Source organism: Acipenser ruthenus, chromosome 23, assembly GCF_902713425.1.
Source record: "Acipenser ruthenus chromosome 23, fAciRut3.2 maternal haplotype, whole genome shotgun sequence".
NCBI lineage: Eukaryota > Metazoa > Chordata > Actinopteri > Acipenseriformes > Acipenseridae > Acipenser > Acipenser ruthenus.
Genome location: NC_081211.1, coordinates 2,589,680 through 2,617,592, shown reverse-complemented (window position 1 = coordinate 2,617,592; position 27,913 = coordinate 2,589,680). Strand labels below are relative to the sequence as shown.

The 27,913-nt window shown below is 38.3% G+C and overlaps 1 protein-coding gene across 1 annotated transcript; it reads left to right on the top strand.

Annotated features, from left to right (window-relative positions):
- Positions 1-228: 228 nt before the first annotated feature.
- LOC117413400 (chloride intracellular channel protein 4) lies at positions 229-26,653 on the top strand. The gene is made up of 6 exons (XM_034022547.3): positions 229-633; positions 15,726-15,835; positions 19,172-19,297; positions 20,270-20,376; positions 23,181-23,362; positions 23,844-26,653. The coding sequence occupies exons 1-6, from the start codon at positions 565-567 to the stop codon at positions 24,006-24,008; spliced, it is 759 nt and encodes a 252-aa protein (XP_033878438.3). The 5' UTR covers positions 229-564; the 3' UTR covers positions 24,009-26,653.
- The last annotated feature ends 1,260 nt before the right edge of the window (positions 26,654-27,913 follow it).

Here is a 27,913-nt window from a genome sequence, read left to right as displayed (position 1 = left end):
CTCTCGTCGCGGCTACTGCTGTGTCTAAAACCAACGCTGAATAAATTATTGGCCCAGACTTGTACATTTTTTGCACTGATGCCCAAAAAGAGCTTGTCTGATTTGCTGGACTCTCTTTTTTTTTTTTTACACTAACTGACTCTGACTTAATTTAGGGCCGCCCTCTTTTTTTTTGTCTCCTCAGGGAGCATGACATCAGAGCTTTAAATAATGCCCGTTGCTTTTTTTTCTCCTCACTACTGTGAGTTGTCCGCCCCTTAGTCAAAGGTTTTGTTCCAGACAGAGAAAGAGAAAGAGGGTTTGTGTTTCAGTCTTGCTGAAAATCCACACCCATTTCATTGCACTGTTTGAGAGGCAAAGTGTCATACTCGTGCTTCAGCACCGGAGTTCAATAACCTATCGGTAATACTTTATATACAGTGAATTATCTACTTAAAAAGGCGGCTGAAAAGCATCTGGGAATCAAAAAGGAAGCAAGGAAAGTCGTTCGTTGCGTGTGAAAAAAAAGGAAGGTTTTAAACGATTTTTTGTTTTTGTGTGTTGACTGAAGACAGTTACTTCAGCATGTCGCTTTCGGTACCTCACAACGGTGTAAAGGGAGACAATGAACCCGTGATCGAGCTTTTCGTAAAGGTAAGGATTTTTTTTTTTTTTTTTTTTGCACGAACCATTTAATAGTCATAACTAAATGTATTTATCAATTTGTGCACGCAGGCTTTGTGTGTGTGTGTGTGTGTGTGTGTGTGTGTGTGTGTGTGTGTATTGTATAATCTAGGGGCTTACCTTGTTTTAGATAAATACAATGCATGGAAATGTCGTGGGAAAAAAACAAACAAACAAAAAAAAACCATGCAACCAGATGTGAACACAATAGTGTTTTGTTACAGATTAAAAGGTCTGATGAAAGTGTATACTGTGAAAAACAACTGTTACAAAGTTCTGGTTTATATATAAATAAAATAAATAATAAATAAATAAAATAGGGAGTGTGTGTGAATGGAGTATTCTCGTGACTTTGTATCATTTAACCATTTTTTAACGATCATTTTTTAACAGTTAGAATAATTACCGTTAGTTTGAAATAACAGAGCGGAGAAAACTGCGCGTTCGTGGTTTGAAATTTAAAAAGAAGTTAAATTGTTGGAATGGTCTCGTTGGATTTGAAAACGATATTGGCACGAGATAATTCCGTTACCCGAGGAACACTCCGTAGAGAGCACCATGTGGGCTTGGCAGTCGCACAGCATGGGAGGATACGATGCCATATCGCATTTTTTTCTTTTTAGACAGAAGGCGAATATAAAAGCTGTGCTTTGATTGCAAGCTCAAAAAGTTGCAGGTGTCACTACCAGTGGCATTTTTACTGGCATTAAAGCAGCTGCTAACTTTACTAACCTTAATGCGAGTAAAATATAAATATTTCTCTTTCTTTTTCAGTGTTTTGAGGTACTGGTAATAAACCCCTGAAAAAGGCTGCTGTCAGTGGTTTTCTGCGAGCCCTAGTCACTCCTAATGCAAACACATTTTTAGTGTGGTAAACTTTTCCTATCATTCCTGCTAATAACAATTTAGAGTTAAAGCCTCAGGTTATTTTCACAAAAGTATCCTTTTATAATGAAACTGGTAACAGGGGAGACACTGTTTTAGTTTAAGAATAAAATAATGCTATTAAAATGACAAGAACTGACAGTAAGTGGCCTTGATATGTGAGTGTAGCAAATAGCTGCCCTTACAAAAACCCTGGCCTAAAAAGTAATTTCAAAAAACAAAAAAAACATGGGGGTTGGGTATTCTTAATTAGCTCTCCCAGTCACCAAGCCAAGTTTGATTGAAGCAAAAGTTTACAATAATCCTGCAGTCATTCAGTTCTGTAATTTACTGAAGTTGTGTCCTAAACCACTGAACTGAAAAAAACAAAAAACAAAACAGAGTCGATCAGGATTACATTGGCTTTATATAAGTTGTAACATGGCAGGGGTTTTACATGGGTGATTCTGGAAATCTCTGGTCTCCTGGCTGTTTTGATAACAACAAAACACAACCCTGGCATAGAAAGTGTGTTTATGCTTCAGCTTGCTCTGCGAAAGCATTCGAATCCAAATGGCCACTTCCTTCCACTATCAAAAGCATGCGGTCGATCCCAGTTGTATTACAGATGTGTACTGAACGAGGATCACATTAGGGTTTAAACACACTGTGCCCATAATGAAACATGCAAAAGGACAGGGAGTGAGGGAGGGGGAGAGGGGAGTTTGTTGGCGGAGAGATCCACTTGCTGCAGGTCTCGTTTAGAACATGAAACACTGAATATAGGTACATTTTGTTCAATTTCCAGTTACAACATTTGTCATGACATAATGATGGTGTGAATAGATTGCTCTGTGCTGTAGGTTGTAAGATACTATAAAACGATCCTTGACAATGAACAAAAAAAACATTTTGAAAGGCTTAAAAACGAATATGGGTTGTGAGTTGCTCAATTAACATACCAAATAATCATGTCCAATGATAACTTTTGGTTTAATGCCTGATCATTACATTCACTTTGATGAGAATTAAACCCATATCCCCATAGATATGTGAATTAATTTTGGTTAGTTAAGCTCATATTTATTTAGTTACAAGCATGTTTCACATTGATAACGGAGACACACACACACACAATGCAAATACTTGCAGAGATGCCCGCCGTTCCTTTCCAATCATATCAATAAAGGCAGACGAACAGGTTGCTGACCCCTGAACTACATCCTGAATGCCAAGAAATCACTCGTCCTTTCTTAATTGCCCCTTTTCCTGATAGATTACGGTATCTCTCCCAAACCTACACAGCTGTCTGCCCTGGGGTTTCTGCGTTACCACAGGCAGATATTTAAAGAGACATGTGTATGTGTGTGTGTATGTGTGTGTGTGTGTGTGTAGGGTTCTGCAGAGCTGATAAAAGACAAAGGGGGATCAGGGCTACAATAGGTTGTCTTAGTGGTGGCTGCCAGCATGTACACATCCATTATTGATAACCAGGAGTAGTCTTTCATTGTTTAACCCGGATCGTTTAAACAGGACCTTGTGGCGACTCAATGCAATATTACCTTGAGGTTCAGAGCTAGTGAGATTCACTCACACACATAGCCAGTGCTGGAGAAAACTGATAGCATTGTGCTGTTTGAAAATTTGTTAAAGGCGGTAACAGCATGCTGTAAAATACACTCTAGCTGCTGATTGTGGAGATTAAGGGTTTCTTGCTGCTGTAATCTTGAATGTTTGCAGAGAATAGAATGAAATATGCATGCATACATTTTAATGTAAAAGTAATAACCAGCACGCTATCAGCTAGGCATGGGAACGCCCAGCCAGAACGTTTTTGATTTGGCGAGGCGGGTCCGGAAAGGGTTTCAGTTTTCCTGGAGTGATACATGCCCATACCTTAATGATTACCGCCCCTTTGTTCAAGGTGGGGGTGGGAAATCTGCAGCGGAATGTGTTTTCCTAAACACAGAGAAATCACCTTGGATACTATTCCATTTCATTTACTGGTACCGTCTGGCTCATCTGGGCTGAGATTGACCAGGGATGCAATATGGTCAGTCTAGCTGTGAAGGCGTTTCCATCATTTACGGTTGATGATGATACATACACCACACGCGGTGGAGAAAGGGTTGGGGGAGGGCCACGTGGGTTATGACGTGCACAAAAAAGATGGGTTCAAAGGCTTCCCAATGAATTAATGTAAATGGTCTACTTACAAGCTTTGCTATCCAACCATTTATCATTTTATTTTACAAGGGCTAGACTTTGTACAAGAAATCTCCACTTTTCTACTTTAGACTACCTCTTCCGTTTTTATTGATCTAATCATTTTCCTTTCATTGTTGTCTGCCTTTGGTATCCTAACCCCACTCTTCCCTGAGCTAAGCTGAATAAAAATGAAAATGATTCATGTTGACAGAGGGTTGTAACAAAACCCCTGCAATGTTTAGATTTTACCCACGAGCCCTGAAAGTTTGCAAGGATCCTTGCAAGGCTCAGTAACAGTGTTTAAACCTTGTTGTACAGTAGATGCTATTTTGTTAACCCCCTTTCAGGCACAAGGCAGAAAGGAGAACATACATTGCTTGTGGCTCTGTTTTTCCATTGCCGGAATTTGATTTTACAGTAAAAATAAAAGCAAGCCATTTGCAGCAGCTTGGGCTTATTGATCACAGCTAAGGAGGTAATTCATTTTGGTGTCTCTTGACTGAGTACACATAGAAGAAAGACAAGTGCTGTAAAAATACCAGTATTTATGTACATCCTGAATGTTCATTGAGTACTATCATTTTTCCACGGTCCTGGTGGGTTGTCTGAAATAACCACAGCACATTATTCTGTTTTATATAAAAGGTGCATTGTATGTTAAACAAGGTGTGTTTAAACCTAACAGCTGGATTCTCAGAATTGCTTTCCTTAGGTCGAGCTCTGGTTCTGTATACACAGTGATTCCCCCTGGTTATTCTGTTGTTGGATTTGAATAAAATGCAAAATAGATTTTAGAATGAGACCTGGTTGTTTTTGCAACTAGAAAAATCAGTCTCATATATGTGCATGTCAGCACTGGTTAAAGGCTAAAACTATAAACTCCCATTGACCTTTGATACTTAGGATAATGGGGTGGAAAATTCTTGCACTCGAGACAGTTTCGCACCAGACCATGTTTACGGCTTGATAAGATTAAAAAGTTCAGTGAAGGACGTCACGACATGGCCAAGCAGCAAGAAAAATATCTTAGTGTCTCCAGCAAAGATACAATCATCAAAGAGGAAGGTCCTTCTACCAATCCCATTTCACAAGCACACTGTAACCTTGTGGAGTTGATAAGCTCCTTTAAGAACCAAAATGTCAGTGATTCCTTGACCTGCGTAACACAGCAAAGCATTATAATAACATCACGTGGATATTTATTGAACTTCTACAAGCGGCTGTGTCACAGGAACATTTCCTGTGCCCTCAAGACTGAACGATGTTCCTTTTACTAAAGTTGACTTCCATTTAATAAGTGAGATGGAAAGAACTGTGTCACTAGCGAGTAACACAACCGCCAAGAAAAGCCTTCCTTTCAAATATCAGAGTGATTTAATACAGCTATACAGCACAGTAATGCCATTAGGTCCTGCATACATCTTCTGAACTTCAAATTCTGTTTATGCTTTCCGATGTATTCTACTGCTTTGTACTCTCTTCTCTGAGGAGTGGTGGGTTTGGCACATGTCCAGTCTCATGGTACTGCATGAGGAGTTCTGTATTATTAAGCTGGTGTAATGTAAATTAGGTAATTATTTCTTGAAATGACTGCGAAAAACAAAGGATTACGTGTGGATTACTTTTGTGTGAGTGAAAGGAAATGACTGAAACTTTATTTATTTACGACATTAAAACACCATAAATGGTATCAAGTGAGAGCTGAAGAGTTTAGGAGAGTCTAAGGTTTGACTTAGCGGTCAGTTACTGTGGAGTACAGTCTAACAGCCTGCATACTGACAGCATGAGCTAGTGTTGTGTGTATGGACGATCTGCATGGGATTTGTGTGTTCTGAGCTAGTTGGTTTGTTTTGGCACTCGCAGTGTTGTGCAAATGGGTGTGTGCAAATGTTTTTTATTAATGGTTTAAAGAATTAACTCAAGAAAGCAAAACTACAAGTGCTATTTTTAGAGCCAGCTTACCTCATTGGCAAATATATTTTCATTTAAGTGACCTACCTTGCCATTCTGAAAATAGTTATTTTATATATAAGAGACTGCTATGACTGCTAAAAGCATCTTGTACCTTTTCATATACAATGACAGTTGAACAATTGATTTGCTAACTTCTTAGTATCATGAGCATGTTATCACTGGTCCCACTGTCATTAAGATGAAAAAAAAACAGTATTTTTTTTATTTTTTTTTACTTAATTCTGGAGGATAAAATTAAGTTAATTTTATCCCAAATAAAAGTAAAAATAAATAAATAGATAAAAAAAGCAAGCTAGCAAAGATCCAAGAGGCGTTAACACAAGAACAAGGAGGGTGGGGTAAATTATAAGGTTAATAGGGCTAATAAGAAGTAGGAGATCATGGATTTTAAAGCATTGGGCAACACTTTAGTGATTGAAAACAATGACAGGTGAGGATAACAATGCATAGCTTTGATGTAGCGCTGTCATGGAAATATGGACATCTATAGCATTGCAAAGACACATGAGTAAGGACAGGGTGTATAAATAGATCCTAACCACTGCTCTGTAAGAAAACTATTTCTATTACATTGGTACATTGCACTCTTCATTACAAAGGGATCATTGGTCTGCCATTGATTTCCATTCAGTGGCACTTGCCTTTGTCACACTTGAGTGCCTGAGTGACACTTTTCAATAGACAATGACCTCACACCTGGGCTGGCCACACATAAGATGGGAGTGAAGATCAGTCAGCAAATCCTCTTAGCAGATCAAAGGTTTCTGGTTACTACGGTAATGTTGCACGGGGAAGCCAAAGTGGCAACAACAGAAGAATAGAGAGCACATGATTCCTCAAATGTGTCGTGTGCTTTGAAGAGTAACCACAGTGGGGATATTAAAGACAGACTAAGCATTCCCCTTTAGCTTGTGTAGATTTCGTTTTTATTCCCTTTGCCCCCGGACTTTGAAGTAAATCAGCTGGTCCATCACTCATGAAGAGATAAAGCTAATCAGTCAACTAAGCCATTGTTTTTGCTTAATGAAAAAGGTAATATAGCCCCTGAAATATAACATCTCATATACAGTGTCCATAAGACAAACAGAAATAACACCATGGCAATTTGTTCTGCATCAAATAATCGATATATTTGAATAGTCATTGCTTGAAAAGTGTACTTCTTTCTTTAAAAGGTAATTTGACAGGGCATAGGGTATAATGAATATTCAAACATGAACATGAAAAAAAACACTGTAAAACAGCTCCAATATATTAGCTGGGAGATCAAGATTGTTGCAATGTGTACATATACTAACATACCATGTATTATTATAAATAAGAGAAGAGAATACTGTTTAAAATCCCTGAGTTAGATCCCAGGAGTTGTGTCTCTAAGGCTGTGGAAGCTGTGACCTTTCCTGCTGTCACTGAGACTGGTGGCACCTCAGCCCCAGTTTAAATTACTGCTAATTCTTCCACATGGAATGAAGGACTCATTAGGCAGAGTGTACAGTTCCTGTGACCATTCCAGTCATGTGACTCCCTCCAGGAGATTCATTGCTGACAGCACAGTGAGCAGCAATAGGGATGCAATCCCTTGAAGGACACTGCAGTTTAAAGTGATGCTAGGCCCCTAAACTCACTGTGTATTCTGAATGTTCTGCAGTGGTTTTTTATGAAGCCTTACAAGTAAAAAATATAGTTATCATTCCAAAAGAAAAGCAATACTGAATGTATTGAATATTCTCTAATGAAATGCACAGTAATTGTTTGGAGTATACCACACACCCTGTGTATAAAGACCACAACTGACAGCATTGGGTTGCATTGCATATAACATACACCCCTTCCATACAGCCCTGTCAAGAACCCTGTTCTTTATAGTCTGAAATACAAGGGTGAAACCCCAGGCCTGCTCACTCTACTCTAGTAGCAAGCTCATTTGCATTCATCTCAACACCTGTTAGAGCCATGACACCAAGCCTTCAACAGTAAATATAATTATAGTAAAAAACTTGCTCTATACATGGAGTGTCTCCCAATAAAAATACAGGTTGCAGTAGCGTACGCATAATCCACTGAAATTAGAACACATAAAACAGTGTGATTTAATGCCCATCATTGGCGTGTTAATGGAGAAAATGATGAGTGGAGTATGTGGGACGGGACTGGCAGGTATTTGTGTTTAAATAGCTTGCATGGCAAAAGATTCTTCCACCCATTCGTTTTGTGCAGTGTGCAGATTTCCAGAACAGAATAGTAGCTCATCAAATGCATGCCTTTATGTTTGATTCTGTTTTTGATTTGGTGTTGTTTGCTGGCCTGCTGGGAATTTGTGTAACAAAGCATCCCTGTGTGATTAGCAATGGCTGTGTTTAATTACTGTAATTACTGTACTTGCTGTGATGCGAATACAATATAGAGGATAAGTATGGGCTTTAGCACGCTGATTAATTGCAGCTTGACCTTGGAGTTCTGATCCAGTATTAGAATCCAGTGATAAAGAACCAGTCCAGTCTTTAATTAACATTTTTACTGTGTCAAATGCCATATGAATTGATTCTTTACATTTCCCTTATTATATAACTATATAGAAAGAGTAGGTGAGGCCAGCAGATTCGAAAGGGGCCAGTTTCACATGATTTTCCTGACTAATGAATGAGTGATCTTTATGAAGAGGTTTATTCAGATCTCAGACGGCTAGTGTTTATTATAGTGAACATTATCCCAAATATTAGCCCAGTATAAAAAAATATGGAGGGTTCGGGTAGCAATGCACTATTTAGGAACACAACGGGTAGCAGTGTGGAGTAGTGGTTAGGGCTCTGGACTCTTGACCGGTGGGTCGTGGGTTCAATCCCAGGTGGGGGACACTGACGCTGTACCCTTGAGCAATGTACTTTACCTAGATTGCCCCAGTAAAAACCCAACTATATAAATGGGTAATTGTATGTAAAAAATAATGTAATTGTATGTAAAAATAATGTGATATCTTGTAACAATTGTAAGTCGCCCTGGATAAGGGCGTCTGCTAAGAAATAATAATAATGTCTGAAATAAATGTAACAATGATTTGGCAAGGTTACTCTCATTCATGTACTTGTTCTTTTAAGTGACCTTGGACTATTTTTCCTACCTTATAAAGACATGCCGGGCCAGTACTGTAGCTATGAAACTTTAATAGCTATTTAATAGCTCAAAGCCAGCAATTTCTAGAGCTGTTAAACTGAAGCAACAATGTGATTATATAAGGAAGTTGAAGAATGGTTATAGTGCAAGCTTCATACTGTACTGCAGCCTTCACTGCATGTTGAATACAATGTGTTTGTTGATATAGACAGAGCAAATATTGGCCATCCACTGACAGGACGCCCTTGTTTTGCATTACCGTACAGATACAGTGGGGTAATTGATCTAAATGGTGGCGATCTAAATACCGCCACTGTTGAAATCATTAAAATATGGGGGCATTGAGAAAACCAACATCTCTAGCAGTGTGTGTTTGAGTTTCTTTAGTGTACTATAGTGTTTTCTTTTTTTTATTAATAATAAAATGGTGGTGTTATTTAGATCTGCCATGGTTTTGAACAATTGATTGGACCCCAGTGTGATCACAAGCCTTTCTTCATGGCATGATCTTTCCACTACATTGACCTCTGATGAGTAATGGATACCCCTGGCCAGCATTTGCAGCATTGCTAGCATAACACTTTGTCTGTTCATCACTTCTGCTTGTGGACTATAAAGAGAAACCTGCTGTTCAGTAATAAAGGAGATTGTTTTGTAACACTGGGGGTGTGAGGCTTGTGGAATTCCAATACAATACACTTAGGCAGGTGACCCCCTGTCTTACAGATGTGTGTCAAGTTTTGAACAACAGAAACTGAAGCTGCTTCTTTTTCCAAATATGAGTAACACTTGTTTGAGAAGGCCTATGACAATTGTCATTTTTGAATTGTTTTGCAAGAAGCAATTGATTTCAGCAGGCTAAAAATGAATTATTTTGCATGATACACTGGACAACCACCAATAGGTTGCTGGAGAAAGATGCTTAGTTTGTGCCCACAATGAATTACAGACAGTGATCTGAATGGTGAGCTGGTCTTTATATGGAGTTGGTGCAGGATTCAATTTAACATTCAACTCAGGCCAGTTTCCGGGAATGCATTTTGAATATCAAATGAATCATTCTGTCATCCATTTAGAATCCAATTTAAATATATATATAAAAAATGAAAGTAGCAATTTCGAAAGCCGTAGTGTAGTGGGGTCAATGGGGCCACAGTGCAGTGTTTTTGTGTTACTGTAGCTATGTAAAGAATTACTGTATATGTGACCTTGGAAATGTCAGCAGTTCAGTGATATCATCTCAGACCAGAGCAGCTGGAGAGAGAAATAGAGAGAGAACGAACACAGGCTGTGACTGTCAAAACCAGGAGCAGTGGAGCTGGGGTGTTGAGTCATCAGTCTGGACCTGAGATTACTCAGTGTTATGGCAACTGCCAGCTAGCCTGGGTGTGTTTCTCTTCTGAAAGGAGGGGAGAGAAACACTGCCGTTTCCAATCTCCATGCACTTTATTTATTTTACTGTATCATGCATTTTTGTACTACACCCTACGCCCCTGCCCACATTGGCAAAAGCAAAGCGTTTTTAATTATTTAATAGGTCAAGAATACCAGGAACAAATAAAAATCCCATTGAAAAGTGTTCCACTGTAAATCTGCACTGCAGTTTTGCAGGTTTACCATGAGGCGCTAGTATTGTAAAATGTACTGACCAATATTGACCATGCGTATATCTCCGTGCTTTACTATACATTTACTATACCATCCTACACTTCTTTAGGGTTTATACTTATTTTCCATCTTTTCAAGAATGCTGACGTTAAATAAAAAGAAAAAAAAAATGTAAGCACTAGCTCTTAAATAAAATGAGGCGGCCCCTATTGATTTTCTGTAAAGAAAGCCCTCATGGAGACAGTGAGAGTTCAGTAGAAACACATGTTTGTGCCTCAACCTTTGTACGTGCTTCTTTTGAATTATTGATGAAAGATGCATCTCCTGTATAATGTGGAGTGAAGCGAGGAGAATAGTGGGAATGGCTCATTTTGTGGTTATTTTCACAATTCATGTCAGGTCCTGAAGTCAAGCGTGACTAAGGGTATCAAAATTGACCTTTGGTTTTGGCCAAATGGCTCTCTTGACAAATCACTCATTTTTGTATGTCAATTGAATAATAGGCAGCAATATATTATCATAGAAAATAACAATTTGCTGCTTGGCTACAGCTCTTTCCTGTAGCTCTGGTGAGGCAATCTGGCTTTAATATTGGTTCTGTGGGGAACAATGGCAGGAGGTGTTCTCTGTGGATAACAGATATTGTTTTTTCATCAGCTTGTCCTGTTCTAACATGTACTTCAACACAAAAAAGTCTTTCCCCATTTCAGTATAGTAAAGTATCCTGTTTTTCCCCCATAAAATCAATGTTAAAGTCAGGTTTAAGCAAGTAAACTCTTTGGTGTGCTGCCACTATCTCTCATTACAGTTTCCAAAGCACCAACAAGGAAAGCAGAAGACATTATCTTCATATACCGACAAACTTTTACAACTAAAGCTTTAACGTGTAGAGGAAAGCAGAGTCACAGCACAGAACATGCGTTTTAATGGGTGGTCTTGAGAGATCTTTTAAACCATTAAAGCCACTTAGCTCACTCTATACAGTACAGCCTTTGTGTGGTAAGGTCCTATTCGTTCCGATCATTTACAGCAGGTGAGATCTCAAGAAGCGTGTCATTTTCTCCTCCCTGGGCTGGGGAGGTTACATGTTAGTGACAAATCCAAGTTGACAGCTGGAAATAGCAAAGTGATTTTTGACACTGCAACTGATTATTTGCTTAAGCATTTCACATTCTATCATACATCCATCTCCGCTTCAACCTGTCCCCACCCCAAACCTAAACTAAGCACCAAACACCTTATTTAGTATTAGTCATGCTAGATAAGGATACATGTCTGTAAGGACCTATATTTATATACAAAACTACATTCAGCAGCATTTAAAGCCTAACAACATAATGATGATGATTAAAATACAATGCATTCTGTAACTATAACAAAGTGCATTATAAGTGCATTTTTTAATATCCTGAAATAATAATCATTTGTCTTCTTCACATCGGCTAATCTATAAAAAAAAAAAAAAAAAATAGATTGTAAGTTTTTTCTTTTATGATTCACCTATTGAATTAAAGCACTTACGCAGTCAGTGCCGGAAGGAGATCATATTTTAAGTATCAACCCCAACATGCCAGTCACATAGAAGTCTGCCAGGTAATTCCACACTGTTAAACCTGAGCAATACATTTGCTAAGGCAAAAACAATAAAGAATAATAATAAAGATAAAAACTCATCTCATGAACGTGTTTGGAAATACGATACAGAGTGTATCCCAACAAGCTAAACACAAGGATCCTAGGCAGTCCAAACAGGACATTTTTTAAATAGTTTTGCATCTCGTATCTTTGCAGAGGCCCACGAAAGGGGGGTGAGTCTGCAGCTCGAAATGCTAATGGAGGCAGCTTGTCGGTCCACATGTCTGCCTGTTTTCTGGGCCTGTGTCTGAATGGAATGGAAAGGAAGGAAACAGCAGTTACAGGCTCCCCAGCCTGCATTCGAAAGTTATTCCCAAAGGAAGGAATAATCAAATGGCTGTTATTGGCACTCATTATTGAGAAGGGAGAGTGACTTACCGCGGGCAGATTTAAAGTCTTACAATTAAAGAACACTAAAGCACACAACTCCTTTCTGAAATTAACACCTGCTACATACTTATGCCACAGTAACTATACAGAGAATTTGACACTGTGGGTATACCAGGGGTTGGTCAAAAAATTGGAAATACCTGCAACCTGAAGCAAATTTCATCCCAAAGCTGCTTATTAGTCAAGACCACAGATCTTATATACTTTGATAGGCGATCAGTTGGGAATGGCTCAGATATCCAAAACTGATTAATGAGTCCTCCGAGATGCTCTGGAGAACATACATGAATTCCACCCGAACACTGAGGAATTAGAGGCTGTCTCTCACCAGTCACGGGGAAATAATTGCGTTTTCCTCCAGCAAAAGTGTCTACTATGTCTTTTGAAAATTCTTATTTTTTTTAGCAATCATATTTCGGAAGTGGGCTTGTTAAAAACATAAAATAATGAGAACACTTACTCATCGCAGATGCGCCATCAGATGCGTTGCTGTTCTAAAAATAAGGAATTGATCATTCACGATAAGGAGGAAATTACATAAGTATGAAACTGGTTACGGGTTGCTAAAACACACAGGGCACCATTTTCTGAGAGGAAAACCAGCAAGAATGACTTGGCTGCAACACAAGGCAGTCCAGTTACTGTTCTCTGTGGTTTGTTGCTTATTATAGACCAGTAAAATCATTCCTCATTCCTCTATGGAGAATTGTCTGGCCTTTGAAATCGGGCCCTTATTTATGAAAACTTTTTTTTTATCAGTTATTTATTTTTAATCTACGCTGTTCTACAATAGAGGTTAGGCCTACATCTTCAAGCTCAGTAAGCAGAACAGAAACAAAGGGTTCACTGTTTTTAATAAAAGCATATATGTCAATACAATATACAAGTACTCAGACACGATTTGAGAGATCTGTATAGTTTCGAACTTGAATAATGGATTTCACTCAGGTACTACTGAATCAATAAATAACATGACTTTTTTTTTTCTTCTTCTTTTAAATAAAATAAATAACCTTGTTGAGATTGCGTGGGGTGTTTCAAGTGATGCTTGCTAACCTATGCCCTCTAGTTTCCCTCGATAAAGATTTCTTATGTTTCATTAAAGCTAATTTAAAACACATTTTCCAGGGGCATTTGAAAGGCTATTTATTATTTATTTGAATGTAAATGCTTGTTCATCTCCACTCGAAGACCCTATGGAATACATATCTGCTGCACACATTGCCATGAGAACGGCAGTTGGATTGTAACGGAGTGAACAGTTTCTGTTTTTGTTGCTATTCCCAATAGGGGTACAGCTGCTTCTTCAAACTGTAATAATGCTAAAGCCTCTCGATCCCAGGGTGCTTTAGCATTAGTTGGTTGTGCCCTTATCTACATACATGTACCTTCTCTTTGATACTGTATACAGTATCAATTCCAACAATAACTGAATTATGTGGAACTCTTTAATTAAAATGAATCCACCTTTAAGGTAAATTCCGAATATGGTATTAAAGTCTGTTACAGTGGCATGAAGTTAACATTTAAGTTAACAATTTTGAGGAGTGTTTTTTTTTTTTTTAATCCGTACTAGGCTGCTATATAAGAGCTATAAAGAGTTCTCTAATTTGTCTCGATAAGCTTCATAATATTTTGTAGTTCCCACACGTGTGTTTCTTCACAATGTACCACACTGATGCCTTGTTCACAGGAAATGAAACTGAGCGACTGTGAAGAATAATCTAATAATAAATTATACATCGTTTTCTAAGATGAAGTCATTTTTGTGGTTGTGTAGAGGCCCGGCTTTAAAATCACGTATTGCCAAGACAAAAAGAAGATGCACTCACTGTAATATTTTATTCTTCCTATGTTTTTTATATGTTATGTGCATTCTTCAATAGTTTAACTTCACCCCGTGCTGAGTAATAACCTGCAGAATCTGTCCTTCCAGATGGCAGTACATATAAAGACCCCATTTACTTACATAATACGAAGTAACAGGACGTCTTCAAATATGAACAGAATTAGATGCTCCAAATGAATCTGAGGCTTAAAGAGTTATTATGCTCATCTGTCAAGTAGCTTGAGTGGTCCATGCAACTTGCCATCTCAAACTAGACACATTTTCAGAAAGACAGACAAATGCAGATTGTGCATTTTTTCACAACGTTTAGTGTAACTTGGTTGGTAGCTATCTTTGAGCACTAATGACAATCTATAACCCATGTCCTGTCGTCGTGTTGATTGAATGTAGAAAACGACTTTTCAGATACCAAGATTTCTTGATTGTCAGACTCGAACTCATTAACAGAAGAATATATACACCACCACCACCTGCTGGATAATTTAAACATACCAACTCATGGCAAATACTCATGGATAGTGACTGTAATTTTCTATTGGAAAAATAATATGAAGGTGTTATTATCACCCTTTGGGAATGCATATATCTGCTGGGGTATATAATAGAAGGAGGCGTACGTCAGATTTGCATCTATCAAGATAATCGCTTGTCTGATTGTTGTGAGGACCTTATTTAATAGTTATTGAGAGTATCAGAAAGTATACAGTGCATGTAGGTCATGGTGATCAGTGCTTTTCATGTTACGGATAGCTCCTATTTTTTGTGTTCCTGTTATTCCATTTGAAGTTAGTGAATTTGTAGGCCCTTATCAAGGGGTCTGTGGTAGCACTAGGACTGCTTCAGCTACTGTGTGAGCCGTTTATAGAAAGCTATTACTTTTGTAAAATATTTATATGTTGACATGCCATTGATATCATACAGATATGAACCAATGCACTGTAAAAGCACAGTACCATTCAGTACCTGTGAGCTACTCTATAAGGAGCTCTGTGGTGTATTTGTTATTTGTTACATGATGGTGTTTTGGGTCTGCTTGAGTTTTAATCATGATAATGCACCACAGCCCACAGTGAACATGCCAGGAAATCATTAAGATCTTGCAGCATATTGCTGTGAATATTAAACAATATAAAGATGCTTCAGTGAGTTTCAACATAGGGCTGCCAGACAGATTCCAAGAGAAAAGATATTGGAATTGAGAAACATCTGCGAATGCTTGAGTGTAATAATAAAAAAATAATAATAATAAAGGGGCATGTTTTGGAATGTCAGCATTGGTATTGCAGGAGTTAGTTTGTCCTGTTGTGTGCTTTACGCAGTGATAACTGCATGCAGTGCTCTGCAGTACTGCAATTCTAAGAGAGGAAGCTTAAAAGTTAATGTTGTATCTCAAAGTGTAACTGTGTAATATTTTCCTTTGCAGGCTGGTAGCGATGGAGAAAGCATTGGAAACTGCCCCTTCTCACAAAGACTGTTCATGATTTTGTGGCTAAAAGGAGTGGTCTTTAACGTCACTACAGTGGACCTCAAGAGGTAAGAGGCATTTTTACATGTACAATATAGTGAATATAGTGCAGTGTTGAAGACACCAGTTAAGGGAGGTCGACTCCAAGAACTTTCTTTCAACATTCTGTAGTTTATAAAAGATACTTCAAAACAAGCTATAATAGCCTATATTAGGGGTGTACAGGAAGTGAATGCTGTGGCTAAAAGCACCTCCCCTTTAATGTGATATTGAACACAGTGGCAGCCTGTGGTACAAATGCATTAAGGGAAAAATAATTGTTATGCTTATCACAAAGATAACAGTCCAGATTGGTTAAAACTCAGAAAGGGGCAGAAGATGTTGGGTTCATACTGCCAGCTATAAAACTGCAGCAAACAGGGCTGTCTACACTAGAGTAGTGATCTGTCCGGAGTGTTCCTTCTAAGTGTCAGGGAGCCACAGAATAATATCTGTTATTTTTAGTGAGCATACAGGACAGTTGATGGTGTTTATTTCCTACAGCCCAGAGTAATTAAGGGTTTAAAACACACACTCCTTGCTAATCATATGGAACACCCCACAGCTATAGCCATCCACTCTGACCCTCCCTGAACACTCCACACAGAAGCTCCTTTCTTCTCAGTTTCAAGCCATGTCTGTGTTGGTAGGCTCCTCCAGTCAAAACAAGGCAACACCAATAAAACTGATGATGTTCGGTTTGTTTACTAGGATTCCAAAAATGTTTTGCTCTATAACCTCCAGCTGTCACATATAAAGTGATCAGCAGGTCTGCTTTCTGAAAGAAAACAAAAGTAAAATGCACAAACTAAACAGAAAGACTACTGTGCAGCACACACACAGATTGTAGTGTAGAATTCAAAGTGATTGTGGAACACTGCTACTTTATATATAGACTATATTTCTACCAGGTTTCAGACCAGGTGCAATGTATATGGCTGCTCTTGGAAACCACCTTTATACTAAATTCAGTCATGAGTTAAGTTTGAATGAAGCGATGGGAACATATTCAATTATTTACTTTAACATGTGAAGTGGAGGATTTAAGTAGGAACTCTATCCTTATCTCTCACTAGCGGATCGACACTTGATATGGGAGGGACAGGTAAATTATATTTTATTTAAGGATTTGTAGACAATACATATAGAGGCTGCCTTACAGGAATGCATGTCTACACAGAGAATCTTGGGTTAGATGCAATACAATACAGGAATGCATTAAGGATATAATACAAAAAGTTTGAAAAGGAAATGCTGTAAGCAAGATTGGTACTTTTGACAAAATGTGTAACTGTTCTGTGATACGGGCTAATGTTATCCTTCCATATCAGGAGACGGTACAGTTTGAATAATCAAACATCACAAAGGCTCGTATTCACAGCACAACATGATTAACAGCAGGACTCAGAGTGGAAGTAGCACATAACTGTTTTAACATCCAGGACCTTAAAGGAAGAAAGTTCAAAGCATAATAGTCACAAAATAACTCGGTCACATCTAGTGTGTTTAGAGACACTTCTCTTTCGCAAATACAAAAACTTGACTTTGCCTCAGATTTGATCAAAATAGTTAGTGCTTAACTCAATATGAAATTACAGAGTTACCCACTATTCTCGTGACTGAGGACTGGATCTAAGGAGGCCTGGTAGTAGAACTAAAAAGCAATTCCTGTGATGGCTTTTCGAAAATTACCGACATTCTTAGAACAAAACAAACACATTTTCACGCCAGACTTCTGTAGTAAATCACTCCTCCACACTGTGTTCCTGCCGCACTTCCCCATCTCCCTTTGGTCCAGCTTCCTTCAGCAAACAGGCTCAGTGGTAACACACAGTCCTGTAGCTCACAGCGTAGCCGTGGAAGTATTAAATGCATCTCCCCAAGAGGAATGCAGCTTCCTTCCACCCCCATCTCCAACTCCACTGCTCACCCTCCCCCAGCTTGTAAAACAAACAAGGGTTATTAGGGAGTAATGCCAAAGCTGTGAAATCATTTCCTGTGCTTATAGTATTGACTTGATCTGCAGACCTGAGCTTCAGCTACATTGTGATGTGGCTGTCAGTGTTTGCACTCTGTGCAGTTTTGTAAATACTTGACCATTGAAGTAGCAGGCAGTAGAATTGCTTGTGGAGTAATCCCCCAGTTGATTTGTAAAGAATCGTCACGATTCACACTTGCAAAATATATTTTATGGAGAAGCCCTGTTAAAAATGTAAGTGAAAAGAGTATCTCTAGATGCAAAGGTTTAGTCAAGGTTTCACACACACACACACGCACACACACACACACACACACACACACACACACACACACACACACACAGAGTTTTTAAATCCATCTCAGCTAATTAAAAGGCCATATGAAGTGTCTACCCTATGCACTGTAAACAATCAACTGGCAATGCAATCTTTCACCTGTAGGGCAGGGGGTTTATTCACTCTGCAGTCAGACTGCTGCCTTCGTCCAGCTCCCCCCTGGCTGTATAGCTGGAAGATTAAGCTGCAAAGCCTGCACCCCCATGGGTCCCAAGAGGATTTCCATACATACAGGGAGGGAACTCATTCCGGTCAGCTACACTAGACTGAGTAAACCTGCACTTGGGTTTATTACTTTATAGTATGTCCACGTGCAAGAATCTCATCCAATTTGTTATCCATGACAATGTTAACGGCAAGTTGACCATAGTCATTTTGCACAACTTACAATGGTTTGGCCTTGTTTGCCCTTGCTTTGCCATATTATAACTAAATATATTCACGACAAACGTTACTACTTTGCAATCACATTTGCACTGCATGTCACAGCAACTTTTAAATAGGGTTTTGATCTGCAGAATGGTCTCCAAGTAAGCTTGGCTAACTTTAAATAAGCCAACACAGCAACATTTCAATGTACAGTATACAATGCATCAGTACAGTACTGGCTAGTTTGTACTAGAACTCTCTCACTTGATGTTTGCATTGTTCCAGGTTGTGAGTCCTCTTTCGATCAGAGTCCAGCTCCTGGCTCACAAACAGCTGGCGTCAGTGGGAGGAGTACAATGGTCAGGCCAGCTGAGAGGGTCAGTCTCTCTGCACTGAGAGAGAGAGAGAGAGGAGAGTTACTGATATAACTCAGGGCTTTCGCATGTTTTCAACCTTTTCAGTGCCACTGTTAATAAAACACTACAATTGGAGTGCTGATTGTTCTATTAAAACAGTCATAGTGTTGTCTGAAAGGCCCAGCCCAAAGTGTTATCCTAAACCTAGTTCACACAAAGAGGGGCCTGCCACAGTACATGCACAGTATTAGCCTGATTTCAGCATTGTGTTCTGCAGTCCGGATATGTTTCTGCAGCTTTTTTTGTTTCTTCTGTTTTGCTCCAGGAAACCAGCAGACCTGCAGAACCTGGCCCCAGGGACACATCCCCCATTCATCACCTTCAACGGAGATGTGAAGACAGACGTCAACAAGATAGAAGAGTTCCTGGAAGATGTGCTCAGCCCTCCTAAGTGAGTCAGCAAGAACTGCGGGAATGAATACCTGAAATAATACGATAAAGAGGATCCGGGGGAGCGTTTTGGATAGGGAACAAGGATTAATGGATCTTGTTACATATGAAATCCCATTGAAGTAAATGTCTGTTATTAAGTACATTGGTAATAATCATAGACCTATTAGCTAACGATCGCCATTCCTTTTGATCAAGGATTCCACCCTGGCTCAATTGTACATACACTATTTCACAAATAGATAAGGAAACAACACCTGGCAAAAAAAATGTCATTCAGTTACTTGCCCTTTTAAACTGCTTATTGGAAAAGCAATCTACCCTCTTTCCCCTTGTCGAGCAAAACTGCAGTTGTGTTTGTGTCTGTGGTCTAAGAACAGTTAAGAAATGAATACATAGGGTTAGTTATCTCTAAAATCATCTTTTTGGGTAAAGCACGTTTTGAAGTCTTTCAACAATTACTGGAAATAAAATGAGGGTCTAAGTGGTTTCAAAGCCAGACGCCACAGGATGGTCCTTGTAATGCAGTGAGATGGTATGAAATGAACAGCCTGTAGGACTGATCAGGATTTGGCACTGAATAACACTATTTCAGTAATTATTTAGATTATACAGTTTAAAGATAAGCATCATACAGAACATAGGAAGTTAAACAGGTAAGGGATCGCGCTGCTATCTCGCTGCTGTGAGTGGCATCACTGTTCCTCAGATTGCAGTGTCTGGCATGGCAAGCCAGCGCAAGATCGGGTGTGGAAAGCACTGCTTAGTGAATGCTGCAGGAGACACTCGAGCTCCTGACACCACCTTGACCCGCTCAGCTGTGGAATGCAGAGCATGCAAATATTAGCGCAGGGATTTTGAAAACTGAGCTGTAGTTATGCTTGGCTGCCTTTGCTTCGTGGATATCTGTGATTATATATCTGCTAAATAGCTTGGTGTTGCTAACTGAGAAACTTGTGCAATGTGTTTTTAGGTACATGAAACTCGCTGCCAGACACCCAGAATCCAACACTGCTGGGATGGACATCTTTGCCAAGTTTTCTGCCTTCATCAAGAACTCAAAACCAGATGCAAACGAAGGTAGGTTTCTTTGAAACCCAGCTGGTCCAGAGGTCACTAAGCCTTATGATCCACACAGAATAAGGGCAAGGAAAACTTTGCTCAGACTGTTCTTTCAGAAATGGGAATTTTCACGGGGAGCTGCATATTACATGGTAATGAGTACATTTCATGGAAAATTGTGAAATCTGGGAAAACTGTGAAATAAATACAGCCGTACATGGGGCAGGGCTGAGACACACAAGCAGTGGTTATTTTCTTCCCTGTGCAGAGCCGTACAAATCCGCACAGATCTAGTTTCTCTAATCCTCTGTGGAGTTTTAATAAACCACTTTTGTTTTTTTTAGCAGAGTACTGAACTGCTGGCTTGCAGTACACCAGCAGATGCTCTAATGATGGTTATCAAGGTCTGTTGGTACAGCTGAATTATGTCAGAAATGATGAGCTCATTGTCCAAAAAAAGGGTCACGGTGGCACGCAACCTGTAGGCCCTCGGATTCAATTACTCCTTGCAGCTAAGAGAATCCTGGTTGCTAAGCAACTCCCTGGAGTCTTATTAGAGCTGCCAGAGCAATTTCTAACACTGCGCCTTTTGTTGTGATTTCATCTTCTGGCTAATCGGGCTTGAAGGCCTATAGAGTCACTCAGTCTGTTTTTGCTCTTTTATTTCTGTAGGTCGTGCTTAGTCGGAGTTGAACTTAACTATCACACAGCGTTTAGTGGTGAAGATCAAGAGTGCTTTTGTTGAAATGAATTAACATGTCAGAGCCGACACACTTGCACGTAGAAGTGAGAATGTACATGGATTTACAGCGTTCAAACGTTTAACATGGTGTCAGCAATACAGTGTCTTCACCTGTGCCTTCTACTCGCTGTAACCAATGTACCACCGATTTGGGCCTTTGATTAGTTACCAAACTATAGACATACAGTGGACAAAATGATTTCAGCCCCATTTAAAAAAAATAACAGAAACGACTTGTTGATTCAAAACTAACATTAAACTGTGTTTTGTTTTAAGTCATGAACATTTTACAACTAAACACAAACATGTATACATTTCACTAAATCATAGGATCTGCAGTCCCCAAACAGCACTAAAATACAGTACAGAGGCGCTGGTGTGGATGCAAGTTAAAACATTTCCCAATATCCTTTACACTTACGTTTTGTTTTATTCACATTTTTCTTCCCTGGGAGGGCTCCAAAATATTTAGTGCCAACATGAAATTCGTGTTAAGCAAATTTGTATTATAAGAAGTAATTTACAATAAGTGACTGCTAAATTTTGCCGGGACATGGTAGAAAATTCGTACTATCAGGTAATTTGTCTAATCCGAGTTCATTTTAGGGAGAATTCACTGTATTCACTGGATAATCTCATTTTGATAACATTTGGGAGTTCCGAATTTTTTATCATTGATAATTTAAAACAAGATGTGTTTTTTTAGTTTTAGAATGTAGTTCATTTTAATTGTGTTGATGAATGAAATACGTAACACAGTACATTAGAGGTTATTCTATATCCATCACAAGAAGAGAGAGTTGAACTGATAATAGCTTGCCAGGTTACTGGAGCCATAGTAATTAAGCGTGAAAAGAATTCAGTGACGCACGTCATGTAACGTTTTTCCATTGCTTGCTTATGTTTTTCAAATGGTTATTAAACTCTAAGCAATAGCGTTACTCATGGGATATGATGACATTTGTTTTGGGACTTTCATGTTCCTGTGTGTGATAAGACTGACATTTGGTGTGATAATTTCCTAGCTCAGGCATTGAGGACTTCAAGCACTTAGAATATCTTATCACAGAACCGGGTTGCAAATTACATATAGTGTGCCAGCACAAAGTGATGCAGTTAAGTCTATTCTCGCATTACACAAAGCTATGTTTAGTAAAGATATTGGACAAACAGACAACTTGTATTGTGTGCGTTTGGTTTGCATTTTGTAAGTGAAATACTCCCTCTATTGGCCAGCTAACTGAAGTGATTCTTTAATGCAATTTGACCTTGTTCTTTCATTTTAGTGAAAAACAAACATTTCTTTGTTTATTTTTTTATTGGAATGATGTAAACTATGACTCTTGTTTTGAGAGAGATGTTTTTGTTTGTTTGTTTCATTAAATATTTTTTAGCAATTTAGGGAAAAGTGCGTTATTTATTTATTTGTATTTATTTTAAATCTTAGCATTAGTAATGTAATTTACCAAAAACGTACTTGTAGAATACACACACACACACGGCCGAATTGGGCACTGTAGTGACGCCTGAGAATAGATTTTTATGGAAGGCCACCTGGGTCAAAAACATGTTATTTAGTACACATATTGATTTGGACCAATCAGAATACATAAAACATAAATAATATGTGTTCTAAATAAATGTAAATGAACTACGCATTTTCTTCGCTTGTTTAAAATGACATATTAGTTACAGTGGGGTTACCACTGAATTTAAAGTGATTTTTAAGGCTCTGAAACCGCCAGACTTTATCCAATGCCAAGTCCATATACCGCTGCGAATTGGGCGGGAATGGCAGATTTTTAATTGGATGATTTAATTAAATCCTCTGCTCAAGTTCGACAGATCAGGTGTGTCGGCCTCACAGTAATCCTTAGACTGTAGCGTTTCGGATGTCTGTAGTCATACACAAACTCAGAAATGGTGCCAGAATTTCCTCATCTCTTTACTGTATTTGAGGTTTAAAGTACCAAAGGAACATGCTTTGAGCTCAAGCGTCCGTCACGTACACATCTAGATCCAATGCTGTGCCACGTCACAGAGTCATGTGTATTGATGGTGTCTCCCGCCCCTCTCCCAGCCCTGGAGCGGGGTTTACTGAAGACCCTGCAGAAGCTGGATGAGTACCTGCACTCCCCTCTCCCTGACGAGATTGATGAGAACAGCATGGAGGATATCAAAGTGTCCAGCCGCAAGTTCCTCGACGGAAACGACATGACACTGGCTGACTGCAACCTGCTGCCCAAGCTGCACATCGTCAAGGTAACCACACAGTACCTGTGTCTTAATCTCTTAATCTCTTTTTTTACCTTATAATAAATACTTTATTAACACTTCTTAGATGTTTAATATATATACAGTGTGTGTATATATAAGTGTAATAGACCGGTTATAAACACATTTACATACAAAATCACACTAATACATGCTTTGAAACAAAATGTTTGTCATTTTTTTGAGGATCTTTTTGCAGCATTTAATTGATTAATCGATGATTGATCACCATGGCTTTTATTTTGCCAGCCCTAATTAAACATTCAATAATCGATCAATCACTGTGATGCCCTATTTGGAGCCCCACACCTTACGTAGCTAAAAAACAAAACGTAGACAAATATTCTATTGAGATGAATCCTATATCAGAATGCCAATACTGAAGCGCTGCATATGGTGTCTGTTAAAAATAAAATAAGAATACAAAAGAAATTGACACGGGTGTGTAATTGTTCCCGTTTGCTTGCAGGTGGTGGCAAAGAAGTACCGCGGCTTTGTAATCCCGAGGGGCATGACTGCGATCTGGAAGTACCTGGCCAACGCCTACACCCGAGAGGAGTTCACCAACACCTGCCCGAGCGACACGGAGATCGAGATCGCCTACGAAGACGTGGCCAAGCGGCTCACCAAGTAACCAGCCCCAGACAAACCCCCAGCAACAACAGGACTGTTCACAGAGCGCGCGTTTCATTTACAACATTATACGTCTTTTCATTTACAACAATAAAACTGCATGATTAGATTTTTTACTTTTGCCGTTAACCGAAGTCACAGATAAAGTGCAGTAGAGAGTGGGCAATGCAATGGTGAAGTAATATGGGAGCTGCCAGCTGTTCAGATGAAGGAAATACATTCTGAAGGAATGTTGTTGTTATATCATAAGTCTCCACATGCTATGTAACTTCACAGCAGTGTCATCATACAGTCAGTGTGTTACAAATGAGATAGGGAGCGGAGAGGTGATTTTAAGAATGTTGGAATTGGAGAGGACTAATGAAGCAAAGCTGTAGGACCTCCAGCATGTCTTTTGACAACGAGAAGTTGCACGCAGCTTTAAAATAAATGATTAAACGGGCGAGGTAGCTCTGGCAGCGTGAGCTTGTGGTACAGAACTAAGCCTACTGGTCTTTTACATCACTGTATCAGAATCTGGATTAGACAGATAGGTCTTACTGACGAGAGCTGTCACATGAAAAAGCTAAAAGACGTAAAAAAATAAAGTTGAGATCATTTCAGAATGCTCGAGGCTTATAATTAACATTGTTGACAGACTAGAGTCACCTAACAGAATGTATAAAAGGGTCCTGAACTGCAATATAATTATTGAGGGGAGAGGCTGAAAATACAGCTCTAGTGGCCCACAACAAATTATAGATGTATTCCCCAATGTTTCTGAAACCCAACTGACACAATGAAGTTAATCACACTGGCAGTACAGTATTTCTTCACCTGTAGAAGTGCGGTTCACTTCAACTGAATGACTTTCTGTGGCACGAATATTTTTAGTATTATTTTCGAACATGTAAGGTATATCATTTGGATGTTTGACTTTGTTTTCTTTACTTTTAAAAAGGTGTTGACACACTGAGACACTAAGATGTGTTCATCAAGTTACTCTAAATATATTTGTACAGGTTTTACTGAATAGTAGTGCAGTGATTATCTAATAGGGATTTGATAGTTGGTATCAATGCACTCAGTACCGGAACTCTTCAAATTTGTACTCTTCATCCAAAATCTCAATTGGACTTTTTATTTTTTATAACTTAAAAAAAAAATCTTTATTACATTTTTATTCTTTTAATGCAAAAGAATTGTAAATATTTATCTCTAAATGTTATCATTTTGTACTGCGATGCTGTCCATTCAGTTTATTTGAAGGAAGCATACTTTCTGTATGTTTGGGGTTTTTGAAGGAAGCATGTACAGTGTCCAGTCACCAGTGTTTGCTTGATTTCTTGAGTAGTTTTCAATTAATCATTGCATTACTATCAGTGTATGTGTAATACTTTTAGATGCGGATTAGGGCCTGCATTTCAATCATATTGAAATGAAACTAAATTACGATACAACTGCAGATTTGCAGAAATCTTTGAAAGTTCTTCAAAATGATTCATGTGAGCGACTGAAATTGGGACGACTGTTGCCTTCAAAGCACGTTTTACAATATCGTTATCTGCCAAGCCATGACAATATATTGAATATATTGCTTAAAACACCTGCTACTCTTCCATTTACCTGACTAGTAACTTGTTCTGCATTTGCAAAATGTTTACTTTGTCACAATTCATGCATGTATTTGTGAAAATCAAACCCTGCATTTTAATTAAAGTACCTTTTGGAATTCAGTCTGATGTTGCTTTATACGTGCCTAGCAGAGGTGCAAGCAGTTTCCTAATTGAATACCGGACAGGTAATCATCATCAGTAATCCATGCATTGAGAAGAAGCAATGAAATGTGTAGACTCTGAAATGGCATCTGATTATATAGAGTAATAGAACACAGGTAGTGAGACAATGGTATTATTAAAAAGAAAGAAGCCCTATCATTTCCTTATGAAACGGAGGAACTTCAGTGTAGCAATGAAAGCATGTGATTCTGGGTTACTCGCTGCACAAGACTCTCAGATACCTTGGCGATTTCATTCATTATTGTTGTATCTCTAATGCATGGATCTTTGAAGATCTTCAAAAATTCAACACATTGTAAGAATTTCACTTCCCGGTTTACGAAAGCATCTATTTTGTTATTTATGATATTATTGCATGTAGGTTTTATCACGAAACAAAGGAAGACGTTTAAACTTAATATTCCTACGAATATCTTTATTTAATTAGTGATTTTATGGTCACCATGGTTTTTGGTAGATCTACATGAAAACACAAAAATGATTCAAAACCATGCTCGCAGCGCTGAAAGTGGTAAGCTGTTAAAAGTAACCATACATTCATATATATCCATTTTCAGAACTTGCATGAAGAAGAAATGTTTGTTGACTAATTTTTTTTTTTTTTTTTTTTAAATATACTTAATGTTGTTATTTCATTAATTGTTTTTAAGAATATTGTTTTGAGCATAGCCAGCTTAGTTTCCTGAAACATCTTGATATGTAGGAAATATGCCCGCGTGTTAATATGTGCCTTGAAATGTAGGAAAGGCAGGTTGCATTCAGTACAGTAGGGTTTACATCTTTCACTGTATATTGAACAACTTATGCAAATATACTAACTGCTGGCAGCTATTAATAAAATACAAATGTATATTTTCACTATTATAAATGTGTTTTCATTTCTTTCTGATGGTGAATGCAGATGACAGAACGGTTGTTTTGCCAACCTCTGAAATTACGTGAACTCTCAAATTATGTACAGTCAAAGAGACCGTTCCTGTGTTTTCCACTTGGTGGCACTAAAGGAACTTTTATACTGGCATCCTGCATAAATAGAGAAGGAAAGAGAAATGCAGGCGTGTAGTATATACTGCCCTCCAGCGGATATATTAAGAAGTGACTGTTCTTTTTGAATATTTTTTCATGATGTTACGGTCTCAAAAATAATACCAAAATTGGCAATTAAAGATGAAAATCTACAAAGATTGTGTTTGAGAATTATATATATATATATATATTTATATTTTAATGAGTCATTAAGCAGACGTTTTTATCCAAAGCGACTTACAGAGACTAGGGGGTGAACTATGTATCATCAATAACTGCTGCTGCAGAGTCACTTACAAACAATAGTTGGTTGTAGATGAAAATATGAAATAAAAGGCAGCACATGAATGACTTAATGAATATTTCTATAACAAATACAATTGTAGACAACGTAAATAGATATTAATAGTCATGTTGAATTTTGGCATCAAAATAATTCTGCTTCTGTAGAAAGAGATTGACAAAGACTTCTTGTCAATAAGATATTGTAATGTTCTAAATATTATTATATTTCATCCAAAATTACATTTTGTACTTCAATATAAAAATCCTAGAGATGTATAATTATTTACATTTTGTTTATCTTAAAAAAAAATGTAAATTTGACTTCTTGAGGGGTCTAAAAAACTGAAACTTTATCATTAAGAATAGTACAGCTAAGCTTCTCAGAAAACCTTTCAAAAGCCTTGAGAATTAAAACTGGGGAGGATTTGTTCCAGTGAAGATAATGACTAAATATCTTCTTTTAACTAAACTCTGCCTGTTTACAAGATGAATGAGGTTTCAGATCTAACTTGGGCGGTTCGTCAGACTACACAGCAGACTCACTTTGCAGAAACCATTTCGCTGTGTTCAACACAATCAAGTCTGCAGAATCATTTTTAAACAATGACTAATATCTTTGTGTAACTAATTCCACCCATAAAACAAATAGACAGAGACCTGAGGTTTTAAAAGGACATTTCAACATGCTTTAAAACTGGATTGGCATCTCATTACAATGTGAATGTTTCTTGCTCCCACGTAGTCATTATAGGGCTGGTAAACATGTCATTATCATTTATCCAGTGTGCTAAACACAAGCCTGCTGTTTTGGACTCTA

What these genes read in the sequence shown, in the direction of transcription:
- LOC117413400 (XM_034022547.3), top strand. Translation starts at nt 565, where the DNA reads ATGTCGCTTTCGGTACCTCACAACGGTGTAAAGGGAGACAATGAACCC. An exon ending in TGATCGAGCTTTTCGTAAAG is followed by an intron (nt 634 to 15,725) that starts GTAAGGATTTTT and finishes TTTCCTTTGCAG; the next exon opens with GCTGGTAGCGATGGAGAAAG. An exon ending in GATGTGCTCAGCCCTCCTAA is followed by an intron (nt 19,298 to 20,269) that starts GTGAGTCAGCAA and finishes ATGTGTTTTTAG; the next exon opens with GTACATGAAACTCGCTGCCA.